This window comes from Chaetodon trifascialis, chromosome 10 (genome assembly GCF_039877785.1).
Source record: "Chaetodon trifascialis isolate fChaTrf1 chromosome 10, fChaTrf1.hap1, whole genome shotgun sequence".
Lineage (NCBI taxonomy): Eukaryota > Metazoa > Chordata > Actinopteri > Chaetodontiformes > Chaetodontidae > Chaetodon > Chaetodon trifascialis.
The window spans coordinates 12,070,086-12,083,555 of NC_092065.1; the positions used below are offsets into that span (position 1 = coordinate 12,070,086).

The 13,470-nt window shown below is 42.2% G+C and overlaps 2 protein-coding genes across 5 annotated transcripts in view; one reads left to right on the top strand and one right to left on the bottom strand.

The window, feature by feature from the left end:
• The first annotated feature begins 1,979 nt into the window (after window positions 1–1,979).
• On the top strand, window positions 1,980–6,356 carry isl2a (ISL LIM homeobox 2a). The gene is made up of 6 exons (XM_070972716.1): window positions 1,980–2,091; window positions 2,563–2,752; window positions 3,141–3,400; window positions 3,895–4,181; window positions 4,983–5,150; window positions 5,796–6,356. Exons 1-6 carry the CDS (start codon window positions 2,034–2,036, stop codon window positions 5,910–5,912), a joined length of 1,080 nt encoding a protein of 359 aa, XP_070828817.1. The 5' UTR covers window positions 1,980–2,033; the 3' UTR covers window positions 5,913–6,356.
• Window positions 6,357–8,146: 1,790 nt separating this feature from the next.
• scaper (S-phase cyclin A-associated protein in the ER) overlaps window positions 8,147–13,470 on the bottom strand; it is a 57,731-nt gene continuing 52,407 nt past the window's right edge. For all 4 annotated transcript variants that reach the window (XM_070971462.1, XM_070971465.1, XM_070971463.1 and 1 more), the window contains 3 exons: window positions 10,012–10,203; window positions 9,152–9,200; window positions 8,147–8,873 (listed from right to left, as the gene is read on the bottom strand). In XM_070971462.1, coding sequence (XP_070827563.1) covers window positions 8,776–8,873; window positions 9,152–9,200; window positions 10,012–10,203 — 339 coding nt within the window. In that variant the 3' untranslated portion in view covers window positions 8,147–8,775. The remainder of the gene's footprint in view (window positions 8,874–9,151; window positions 9,201–10,011; window positions 10,204–13,470) is intronic.

Consider the following 13,470-nt stretch of genomic DNA (forward strand, 5'->3'; position numbering starts at 1 on the left):
ATCTCTCTCTCTCTCTCTCTCTCTCTCTCTCTCTGTGTGTGTGTGTGTGTAGCCACAGTCTCAGTGAGCTGCTACTCCAGTAGCTCTTCCTCTCCCCGACATTCAATTATCTTTATTATTTTCAAACAACTGCAAAAAAAAGGGCAGTTTTAAATTTTAAGCTTTAAAATAAGTGGTAAATTGATGCTTTATGATAATTATGATAACATTCACGATTCACTGATTCATAACAGTTATGAGCTCTTCTGGGCTACGAGTGAAATTTTGTTCAATTTGTCCCTCAAAGACGAAATAAAGAGGAAAGACACTTTAAAAGACGAACATTATAGGTCATGCATCAGCTGCTCTTAATTACAGTGCTACTGTAACAGCAACTTTTTCAAATTGTCTTTTCAATCAGTATAATTACCTCGGAAATAAGTGCAGAACAAAAACAGAAAGATGTCACTAATATTATTATATATTAGTGCACATATAGGGTAGTTACAAATATTTAAAAACCCAGATGGCTGTATGATACTAAAGTTTCCCTCGTCGGAGTTTTTCTGTGTACAAAGATCATTTTTGTTACAATGTGCGCTGTAGACTATTTAATCAAATCAAACATTTTATGTCAAAATCCTAAAATGTTCTGAGAAATTGTAATTTTAGGCTGTAGCTTTTTTTCTCCATAATCTGTATTTGAGGAAATATTTCAAGACCAGCGTGAGAGACTTTCTGGTCCGTTGGATTCATCAGTAAATTTAACTCACCTGAACTTTGAACTTCGTGTTTTCAGGGGGGCTTCATTTTTCTGTCTGTGAGAGGGAAGAGAGAAAAGGGGAGAAGGCAAATGAGCATCTAACAGAAAAAAGAAAACAGGCCCATGATTTGCTTCTCCTGAAGAAATAAATTTGGCACATTCATTATGTTTAATCTGACGCTAATTTCCAACTGAAACCAAAGAGCAGTGTTAAAGGTCTATAGCAACATTTGAACTGAAAGAACGTCTCAGAAAGTGACATCTTTGCTTTGATTTGATTGTCTCTCTACACCGTGCTCGTGGTCTCTCACTTCCTCCGTCTCTCTCTCTCTTTTTTACACTGTTGAATATTGATTCTTGTGTATGTGACGGTAAAGAGATTATGAGTCATCCATCGGGCCCCTCATATTTACAGCATTTATTTATTTTCATAAAGCGTAAACATTTATGGATAATCCATAAGAAAAAGATTGATTTCTAAACAGCGCATCTTATTGATCCGAGATGCCTGCATCATATTTCACCCAGTAGAGGGCTCTCTACAGTAAGCTGAGAATATGAAAAACTATTACATTCACTATTACATTCGCTTAAATAGAACAACAACAACAATAATAATAATGATAACAGTAATAATAATGATACTATTATTAATAATAATAATAGTATATTTTTCATGATTTGACTCTAGTAACAAATTAAGCAGTAACATTAAAACATTTTCAACGCTGCATTTTAGAGGAAATCCAAACTTAATGTGATGGATTTGCTGTGGGAAAAAACTATAAAACACAATAATACAAGATACTGACATGGTTAAGTTTCCATAGATAACGTGTATTATGAGCCCAAAGACAAATATTAAGGTAACGTGTCACGAGGGGAAATAACAATAGCATCTAAAGTCACTCTTGATGTCACACTAAGCTTCTATCATTGTGCTGTGAGTTAACAGGGACAATTGATTTCACTCTGGAAACAGACCTGCAGACAGCGCCCTGGGACAAAAAGATAAAAACACAAAAACTACGCTCACAGCCAGACCAAGGAAAAAAAAAAAAAAAAAAAAAGCAGAGCAGAGCAGAGCAGGGGTCCAGGAGGATATTTGCATGGCACCCTCTCCCCGGACCCGCAGAGGTCCAGGTTTGCAGACGTCACTGGTCGAGGATCTTTGTTTTCTCTCCACCTCTCGGTGGAGGAATACAAGTTTATCATCCAGCCAGGGACGGGACGGTCTCCTCTGCCGCTCCTCTCCTCCGCCTGTCGGCTTGCACTGGGCTATTTCTCCTGTATGGTGGACATCCTGCTCAATACTTCTTTCTTGGATGATATGGGGGATCATTCAAAAAGTAAGTTAATCCTCTTTCTGCTCCTGTATTGCTGCTGTATTGGGGATTTATTGGTAGTTTGTTTTAGTTCATATTTCTATCATCACCGGCGTGTAGTTGGCGATTAATCGCTCGATTCATTTCGAGGTTTGTGGATTAATATCGAAAACTTCTCCTAAGCAATTGATCTAATCTTAAAAAAATCACTTTAATATTCCTACAAAATCCTCCTTTATAAACTTCCATTGTAACTGTCGATATGGAGCCTTTAAAGTGGTCCATGCTGTTGCTTCATGATATTTTAAGCTCTTGTGGCCCCATTACAAAAAAAATCACCGAAATTCCCTCAAAGACTTACATGTTTGCTGTGATACGTGCACAACATTTTCTCTCCTTAAGGTGACGGGTGAAGGGGGGTTTAACAGGGATGTCATGGGGATTAAAAGAGCGCACAGAGTGTTGCATTAATGCATTCACCCCCGCCTCACGCAGAGAAGTCGGGAATCGCAATGTGTGTGGGCTGTGGAAGTCAGATACACGACCAGTACATCCTGAGAGTCTCCCCGGACCTCGAGTGGCATGCAGCCTGCCTCAAGTGTGCAGAGTGCAGCCAGTACCTGGACGAGACCTGCACTTGCTTCGTCCGAGACGGGAAGACTTACTGTAAAAGAGATTATGCAAGGTAGGAGTTCAGCAGAGTTTTCACCATCATTTCTGAAGTGTAGAGGCCACGTTGAGGAGAAAACGAAGGATATAAAAGAGGGCGACGGATAAAATGAAATAATGGTCTATTTCTAGAATTGTACTGTCCATTTGGATAGTAAAAGTGTGGAAATGAAAATGCGCACAAATGTGCATCGTGAACAGCAACCGGAGTCAGATTTGTGTTGTATGCATTCAGTCTTTTCTTTTTAAAAAAAAAAATATTTTTTTTTTTTTTCCTGTGATCAGCTCACAGCTGTTTGTGCTTCTTTTGACCTGAACATGAAGACCAGCACCAGATCCGTTTAAATCAAGAACCTTTATGGCCGCTGCGTCCAGACCAACGCGTCTCCCTGCTCCCTTTTCAGGTTATTTGGCATCAAATGCGCTAAGTGTAACATGGGCTTCTGCAGCAGCGACCTGGTGATGAGAGCTCGGGACAACGTGTATCACATGGAGTGTTTTCGGTGCTCGGTTTGCAGCCGACACCTCCTGCCGGGGGATGAGTTCTCTCTGCGGGACGACGAGCTGCTGTGTCGGGCGGACCATGGCTTGCTGGTGGAGCGGGCCTCTGCAGGGAGCCCGCTCAGCCCGGGGAGCATTCACACCAGACCGCTGCACATCTCAGGTAGGCTGCAAACTGCTTTATTATGAAGCTACAAACACTTCAACCTATCGATAAAATGATGTGGATAGGCCTAAAATGGTGCATTATATATTATATAATGTTATTATTATGATAAGCATGCAATTTCCTTGCAAAATTTTTATGTTTAGGCTAAATTTTGAAGAAAGTCGACTAAATTATATTTTGTGTGCATACAGGCCGACTGGGCATGACAAATGAGCTTGAAAATGAAAATGAAAGTGAACCAGATGTGTCAGTATAATTCGGTATTTTATTTTATAACAGTGTGTCTGGGAAGTTTTAAACACAATGAGTGCTGTGACCTTTCAGCAGCCAAATATTCGGTATTTGATATTTTCATAAACTGCAGATGGTGTAAATCCATAGACTATTTGTTGCTTTAATTTCTTGATTTAAATACCTTAACCATATATTTGTTTATTTAGAATTAGCTGCTCTGAGTTTCTAAGTGTTTTTTTTCCCCTCCACCTCAGACGCAGTTTCGGTCCGGCACCCTCCTCATCACCGGAACCACGTCCACAAGCAGTCCGAGAAGACCACCCGGGTCCGGACGGTGCTGAACGAGAAGCAGCTCCACACCCTGCGGACATGCTACAACGCCAACCCGCGACCGGACGCTCTGATGAAGGAGCAGCTGGTGGAGATGACCGGCCTGAGCCCCAGGGTGATCCGCGTCTGGTTTCAGAACAAGCGCTGCAAAGACAAGAAGAGGTCCATTCTGATGAAGCAGCTTCAACAACAGCAACACAGCGACAAAACCGTGAGTTCATGGGGGTTTTTCAGGGTATAATAATGCATTATTATAGGCTACTATTTTGTTATTTCACAAGCCTAATATATGGGTTTATTAGGGAATATTTTCTAATTTACACAGTAGTTGAATGTCACTCCTGTCCCGAAAAGTACGTGATTAATTCCTCCTAAAAGAAATAACATGGAAAACTGAACAAGTCTGTGAATGATCAAGTAACCAAATAATGCTCATGTGTAATGTTACTGCCCCGCCTTTGCTCGATAAGATAAAGAGAGAGATAATTCAATGCCAATAATGCCAGAAGAAAAAACAAAACATTTAGGTAGGTTTTTAAAGGGCTGGTAACACAAATAAAAATAAAAGAAAATAAAAAATAAAACGATTCGTTTCGTAACTTTTGAAAGAAACAGGATAACAATTTTTCTGACTTATTTTATTCATTTTGAATACACAGATGGTGTATTTTCATAAATCTGAAAATGATTTTGAATCGAATTATTGAGTTGATTTTTTTTTTTAATTTTAATTATGCAACTTTTGTAGAATTAAATTTGGGCTGTTTTACAGGCTCATATACGTATATTGTGCTTTTTTTATAGTGGTTAGTTAATGATCATGAAGCTCTACATTTTTGTGCATTTCTGTGGTTTGTTGTCCTGCAAAATGAGCTGCTGCTTATCTCATAATGACAAAATGTGCTCACCCTCCATGCATGTGGCTATCAGGAGAACATCCTTCAGCCTGTATCCAGGCAGCATCACTGGTTAACAGTTGAGTTGAACTGAGTATTTTTCGTTCCTCCTGCAGAATCTGCAGGGCCTGACGGGCACAGCTCTGGTGGCAGGGAGTCCTATCCGGCACGACAACACTGTGCAAGGGAATCCTGTGGAGGTGCAAACCTACCAGCCACCGTGGAAAACCCTCAGCGACTTCGCCCTGCAGAGCGACCTGGACCAGCCGGCCTTCCAACAGCTGGTAGGATTACATTAAAAAAAATGATGATAATAATAATAAAAAAAATAAAAAAATAAATAATAATAATAATAATAATAATAATAAATGACAGGGTATATTGAAAATGAATTGCTAGACTTATTCCTGGAGAAAAAAGTAGGAAAGAAGGATGGATTTGTTAAGACTCATAAAGAATAATTAATCTTAAGATGATGGTCTAAGACGTTAGTTTTGTAACGGTGATGATGATGATGATGATGATGATGATGATGGGTTTGGTATACGGTATATCAAACTCTGATTCAAATCATATTCAAAAGGTTCAAGTGCAAACAAACGCTTTCTTGCGCCAAACTGTCTCACAGCCTTGTGTGGGACCCCACGTGGAGGTACTTGATATGCTCATCGGGTCTCGTGAGATTTACAAGATTGATAACGTCGTATGTTTTTCAATATGGGGGCTAATTCTTTGAAACAAACAAATACACAAGTGTCTCCACGCCTCTACTCTTGAATTTACAGCATGGCTGTAGCAGCCACACTCACATGTTGACATCTCTGGTGTTCATGCAGAGATGGAAGCTGTTAAAAAAAAATTCATTTCATTTAAGTGAAGTCATTTCTTGTTGGTCTGACTCCCTTTCTTCCCGCTGTGTCCTCCGGCAGGTGTCCTTCTCTGAGTCGGGCTCTCTGGGCAACTCATCGGGCAGTGATGTGACCTCTCTGTCGTCGCAGTTACCGGACACTCCGAACAGTATGGTCCCCAGTCCCGTCGACACGTGAAGAGGTCTCGAGGTCAGCCGGAGCCCCCGAGCGCGCGCCTGTGTCCTCTGCTTGGACGCGCACAGGCCTCAGTGACATCCTATCGCAAACAAACGGACAAAATGACCGGGATGGATTATGCTCGAGGATACGTTCAGGTGTCCACTGGAGGATTGGAGGTCTGACTGTTCCCTTTACATTCAGGCATTTTTAGTTCCCTGTCTTGCTCAAGGACACTTTGGCAGGACACGCAGCTGTTGATGGACATTCTGGGCTCCCACTTGCCTTCTACCATGATGCCAATGCCTGAACTGGCCATAACGTGGTGAATATGATGCGGGGATCAAGCACGTGAGCCTGTAGGCTGTTGGACGCCTGAACGTTAATGCTTACAGTATGTTTATCAGGAAAGCCACAATACAAACTGTGTAGATGTGCATGATTTGTAAGTTTCAATATCGACTCTTGTAAATGAATGAAACAGATGAATTGCGTATTGTTGGCGTTTTCTGCAGAAAATAAGTTATTATTATTTATTATGAGGACAGACATAGCCGATCTTAACAATAAAAACATAGTTCTAACTGATTATTGCATGCAAAGTCAATTTGTTCCGTAAACCTTCACAAGACTTTTAACCATCGTCGGCAAAATAAATCAATTTTAAGGTAAATGGAAACGCATCTGCTGCTTATAGTGCTTGACACTGTTTTAAGTGGAGGTTAGAGCTGCAGGAGCGCGCCTGTTTACACTACAATAAGGGATAATTCAGTAAAAGCCCATCCAAATAAATCCATAAATATACACGCTTGGGCAATCACAGATTGAATATTTACTAAATGTTCCAAATGCTCAGTCGCTCATATTTTTGGGTGCCGCTCTGCGTCAGTAAGCTGCAAGCTTCAGTTCACAAAAACCCAAAGCAGTGCAGCCCAGAAACCCTGCTTATATTTAGGCCTGCTCAGTTTCTGAGCCAAGTGGATCAGTGACTGATGGCCGGGAAGATATTATTAACCATTTGGTCCATGTGTCACAGGTCACTGAATGAAACACAACAGGCCTGTTTAATTCACCTCCTTATGTGATTTTTTTTTATTATTATTATGATCTCCAAATAGCCTGGACCGACATGTATTGTAAAATGTACACAATATTTTGATCCATTCAGTGATAAAACGACAAAAATGGTCTAATTTAGGCAAATGTCACAGTGCCATAGCGACCTGAGGCCCATGGTTACAAGTCTAGACAGAGGACAGGCAGCGGCGGCCGCTTATCTGCATCTGGCATCACCTGCTCAGGATACACTGAATGGACCCACAAGAAAACGCGCAGCAGCGCTGAAGGGACTCCCAGCCTGCGGACGCATCCTGGCGTGTCTTGAGTTTATTTTCATTCCAGCAGGAATCCTGAACGGCAAATAGCCGCTGGACAAGAGAGCATGCAGGTCAAGCCGGGACTGACACACTACACCTCAACAATTTGTCGGGGAGGATCGGCTGTTATCAGTGAAGGGAGTCTCAGTGAAATTCAAAATCCTGTTAAGTCTTGAAGACATGCTGATATACAAAATCTTTAAACTGCGTGCAAGCACAGTAGCAACGACACATTTAAGAGGAAATTGATGATTAGAAAAATACTAAATAGGCTCGCTATTTATTTAACATTTAATACACACTTTCTGTGAACTTGAATGGCGATATTTTAGGGACTTTTCATCAAACCTGACACAGAAGAGTTGAAATATGAAATAGCTCCCAAATCCTCAACATCAACACTGCCTGCAAAGTAAAATTTGGACAAGCTGGATGAAAGCAGATTCACACTGTGGAGAATGAGAAGGGCAGAATTGTAAAGATCACCTTTTCTGTGTTTTCCCAACAAATTTCTTTCAACTTATCAGGCAGGTTGATAGTGATATGTGTGCAGAACTAAGAGCTATGGACAACTTACAGTAATTAACTTTATGGCTATATTGTGAATATACGCCAATCAATAAACTTCCAGTAATCTGAACAGAGCAGGGTGGCTTCCCTGAGGCAGCTAGACACACTGGTGGTGTTCAGAAGTAGATTAGTAGATTGCAAAGCTCTTGACAATATATCTTTTTTTTTTTTTAAATGTCTGACAACAGCTTTTCTTGTGGGTGTCATTTGTGAGGTCCAATTCTTCAACATTAGAGTAGACGTTTGTTCGGTCATGCTCACATTCATTTAAATTTGTAGTCGACACAGAATGAAACTGAGGAACAACAATACATAACCATACAGATTTTATTTTATGTGATAAAGATAAATAACTCAATAAATTATATTCGTTTGTGAGTGCCTAACAGAGAGAACAGGACAGGAAACGAAAACGACGTGAAACTGAAAAATATAATCAAGGCAGGTCATGGAACTTGTAACTTGCATTATGCAAACTAGAGATGACATTCTGGTCATTCACATTCAAAAATGAGACAAACACAATAAATTAAAACAAACAGTATCAACGAAGATGTTTGGCAAATTATAAATTACAGTAAGTGTTTCAGGTTTAGCCACTGCGCTAAAAATGGATCAATTCCTATCTACAACACAAACAAATGGCTTGTTTAGACATTAAATGGAATAGTTGTGCATGTGTTCTAACTACAACGTACAAACAAGAAATTCTGTGCAAATTCCTTATAAACATCAACCTGATTTCCAAGAAGTCAAGCAGATGTATCAACACAGTATAAGGCTTCACAATCTTTACATTTGATGAAGTTTATTTTCTCGTGTGCTGACTTAAAGTGAGGAGAAAAAAAAAAAAAAAATCCAAAAACATCTCCATATATGAGTCTCTTCCGTTGTGTTTATACTGTGCTTATTCATTCTGAGGACAGTGTGCAACTCCATCACTCTTCCTGCTTCTTGAGAAAAAACTGCAGCGCTGAATCCCACTGATCTCTTGGAAAGCGGTTAGACAACTCGCAGTAATCCAGCAGCTGGGAAACTGCACAAACAGAGGAGAACAACTACATTATGCTGGGTGTCCAACCGAAATCCTTTATCCCTTTGAAAGTGGCAAAACTCTGAATTTCGCCAAAACAAGCCCAACATGTGCTGACAGAAATTCCTCACAATGAAAAATTGTTACGTCTCAATACGTGAGCACAGAAAAGATTGTACTGTGATCAGCTGGAGAACAAATAGCTGTTTTTACCCGAGGCAACAAATAAAATATATATATATATGTCCAGAATTAAATGAACATATATCAGAATTACTTACCTGCTTGCTTTGTTTTGTTGTCTGAATCTTTCCCATTTGCAGCACAGTCCTATGGGAATTAAAAAGGAGAATTAATGCCTACTGTAACAGTACACTGCAAATACTAGTAGTATTACATTTGTCTCATCTAAGACTAATTCTCCCTTCCAGCGAAAAAAACAATAAAAAACAACCAAATTTAAAAAAAAAATAATAAATTACAGCTGCCACGAGCTCTCACTGTACTCATCAAATGAAATGTTTTTAGTATAACAGGTGACAAAGAACATCCTGGATCGAACTGCGAGGAATGTTCCTGAGGTTAACTCAACAATGAGGGCGGCGGGGCGAGACACCATGCATTACTGCTTTGTTTGAAAGAAATGACAATAGCTCGTCTCCCTTTGAATGGAAGTTAATCGGTGTCTAAACAGTGGTGATTGCAGAGTGGTGAGGGGTGGGTTGTCAGGAGGAAGATGAAGGAGACGAGCTGTTTACTGGGAGTCCAAGCAGTGGCAGGTAAATCCACTGTGAAGGAAGCCATTTATCTTTGTAAAAGCCTTCCTGTTACAGATTTACCGGGGCCCAGATGAGCAATTGTTCATCAGCCGAAGCAGAAAAGGAGGCTTCCTTCTGACGTGAAAGACATTTATTGTGTTTGGAGATTTTATTTAGAGGCATCGAAGTCTCAAGACCGAAGAGGTGTTTTTGTTTATTTGTGTGTTTCACCTCTTTATCTCCCCATTCTTTTGCACCACTCTCGAACAATTTCATTTGGCTTGAATATTTTAATCACCGACCGGTTCAGTTACAGCGCGTATGATAGTGATCCATTTCCGTGCATACATATGCTGTACGTGTGACCGTGGTCTCATGTTTACCTGGATGAATGTAGCCAGCAGCACACAGCTCATCTCCTGCTGCAGGATGACCTTGTTTTGGGAGTTGTTGTAGCAGGCTGAGATGAGGGAGGGGAAGAGCACTCTGATGAGGCGCGGGTGGCTGAAGTACTGGAACGGCAGCTGACACAGTTTCTGCAGCACGCTGGGCTGGCGGCCAGACTGCACTATCACCTGGAACACACACACAGGGAGCAGGGCCAGTCAGTCACTAAGCCAGTCAGTGGCGCTGCTGGTTGTAAATCACCGCCCTGTGCCCCTCCCACATGTAAATCTGCCACTAAAACAACACACAAACAGCCATTAGGAGGAGACCTGTGGGGCACAGCCTCCCACCACGCAATTATGGGCTATAAAACACGATGATGGGATGTTTTGTTCTTCCTTTGTACCAACAGTGAAGCAGAGCCGCAGTAACATCAGAGGGAAAAGAGAGACGCGAACTGATGTCATTATCAGTGGTTAAAACTTCACTTTCAAGTTTTGTGTTGAGCAACACTGAAGCACAGAGTCAGTCCAAATGTTTGCTACCGCCCTGTGGGAGTGAAGCTCGGGTTGAGAGGGCATTCATAGTGCAACAGGGGTATGAAGGGGCGGGGTGGCGGCTGAAAGGCAGGGTGAGCAAACCTCCGCCGACAGCGTGGCCACCCCCACTTTAAGAAATGAGCAATAACATTAATGGTATTTTCACCTCGCCGACATCCTGCTCTCCATCACAGCCCGTCAATCACACGGCATCACATCCGGGCCACTGGTATTACAACCAAATCACTCCCAGCCCCGTTTGGTGAGAAGGGGGGCTGCTGCTAAAGGAAGGGGTCCAGGGCCTAATGCTCTGGTCATCTCCCCTGAGCCTGTGTAGACCATCAGCACCCCTCTGAGAGCCACAGGGTCAGCACGCTAAATCCTGGCTGAAAAGAAACGGCACTGCTTCACAAGAACAGACCATGGGACTGGCGGCTCAGTGCCAATGGAAACCAGAAGGGCAAGGTGAGGTCCCCAAGTCAGGGTGACATAAATTCAGCAGATTTACAAGATTTTAAAAATACACTCTCTGATACTCTTCCACGGGCTTCTCCTTTGATAATGCACTCCAAGTTAAAGCAGCAGGATAAACAAAGCGATAATTCACCGCTTTTATCAGTTCAAGGTGAAGCCTCTCAGAGCTGCCCTCTACAGCGGCGTTCAAAGGGACACAGAGCAGCGCCATTTCCGAACATTATTTGTTTGAAGAAACCATATGGACAGGTCAAACAATCCCGACTTCAATGCATTACAGATACTTGAAAACGTGAAGAGCGGTGAATTTGTCAGCCTGAAATGGACGTGTTAATTTCTGAAGCAAGCACATCGTTTCCACCCTGGTGTGTTTCACTGAGCGCAGTATTGAATTAAAGAACAGTTTTGACTACATTACAGGTTGCAGTAAATATGTGCAGAACAGTGGGAGAACAAAATCCCCACAGTTTGACTCACTCATAAGTATTTTTCAGAAAGGAATGTAGAACTTGTTGGATAAATTCATCCACTGAAGGAAGGGGGGAAAAAAAGGCAAGCTCTGGTTGTTTTCAAAAGTCGAGCTGCTTATTTTCAGCGCATGTAGTTTTAGTATTTTCATGCTACTTTCCACTAAATCCTACATCATCATATTCATCTTTTGTTGCAACACTGCCCAAAGACAAACTGGCAAAGGGGGGCTATAAATTCACACAGCAGAACTCATTAGAAAGCCAAAACCCTGATTCTACGAGAGGTAAAGAATCTATTCGTTCTTGCGTTTTAATCCAGGACATTTATGGTGTAGGTATCATAATTAACACCACGGCAAGCGTTCCGTGTTTGAGCGGGGAAGATCCGACCCACAAATCACCCGGCGATCTCATAATCCTCCACTATGCGCAGTTCCATCTTCAGCTGCCTAAACAAATTGTCCACCCTCAAGTGCCTGACGTGGAAAGACATAAAACAAAGCCTGCCTGGTGGCAGCAAGAGTCTGGAGGTAACAAAGAAGCAGAGTCCCCTGCCAACTTTCCACGCCCCTACCAGGTGAGGAGCAACACCAGAGCCGAAATGGTTTCCAACTAGAGATTATGCCGTAGCGTTACTTCTCGCAGCTCAGCTGAAGTATCTGCAACTCAAAGCCTGACATCGTAAAACTAACAACAAGCATCTGAATCCATGCATCTGGCCCGCGTATAACGCAGACCCTGTAAAAACTCAAGTGTCTTGGCTGCTCTGGTCTTTCTTAAGTTTGGAGACCTGGTATTTTCAAACAGTGCTGGTTTTTATGACGCTTCCATTACATAACTTCCTCACTGTCCACAATGACAACAAAGAGTGTGTAAAGTTAATGTTCTGAAACGCAAACAAAAGTCCCGGGAAAACCCAGTGCTGAAGCGGAAGCCAGAGTGGAGGCAGATTTAAGAAGAGAGGGGGAAAAGAAGAGGCAGTCGTCATCCAGCCGTGCAGTGAAGCGCAAATCTCAAATAGCAGAATCCGCCTGCATGAGGCAAAGAAATGTTAGCAATTTATTACTGCACAAATCTAATTATGAAAATTTAGTGTCACACCGAAGAAAAGTGACAATCTTGGAGAGGAATCTCCATTCATCGTAGCGTCTAGACAGACCAAACACCTCAGGAGGAACCAGCGTCAGAGCAGGGCCATATATCTGACACTTGAATCCACACTATAAACCAGATCCATCAGAGTGGTACCGTCTCGCTGATAAGACGAGCAGCGCAGCAGACACCACAAAGCAAAGCTAGTCAAATAACTGTTTAGTGCCTCTTTACAACGGCTTACTGAGAGGAACACAGGATGCTGTGTGAGCTGCTTTTGGGCATTTGGATGCTGGCGACGCAGACATTGACATGGACCCTCCACCTTGACTTTTAAGGCAACTGTCAGTCGTTTTAAAATACCATAAAAACCTGCTGTTTACACAATAAAGCTTAATAACTCTTTATTTATCTGGATGAGCCCATGCCGTCATTCCGTCCCAGATCCTACTTGCTGATAATTCTGCTCTGAAACCAACCTGACGACAGCGTTGCAGACAAATGGAAACTCCTCACTGAAAGGTTTGTGAGGATAAAAATGTCCTCAGCTTCACTTAAAGTCAGTTGGACCTGCGTTCACCCTTGAAGCAGAGTGTAAATCATCTACTGAGCTAACAATAAGGCCCTCTCCTGCCAGTCAGTGGAGAGTGAGTCTGTCTGTGTTTCTCTGCCTCTGTTTACTCTGCTGGGTGATACAGAGTGTGCACTCCCCGGCACTGGCTCCCTATGGTCTGCACGAGCTGCACTTACCCTGCAGGCAGCGAGGGCCTGGCTGTCTTGGCAGTAATGGACTGCTGAAGGGAGCGTTTCAACATCAGGTTAACAGGAATTACAGGCCTAAAGATTGGCTTGGGCCTGCGGGGCGGAGGAAACGCCCTCG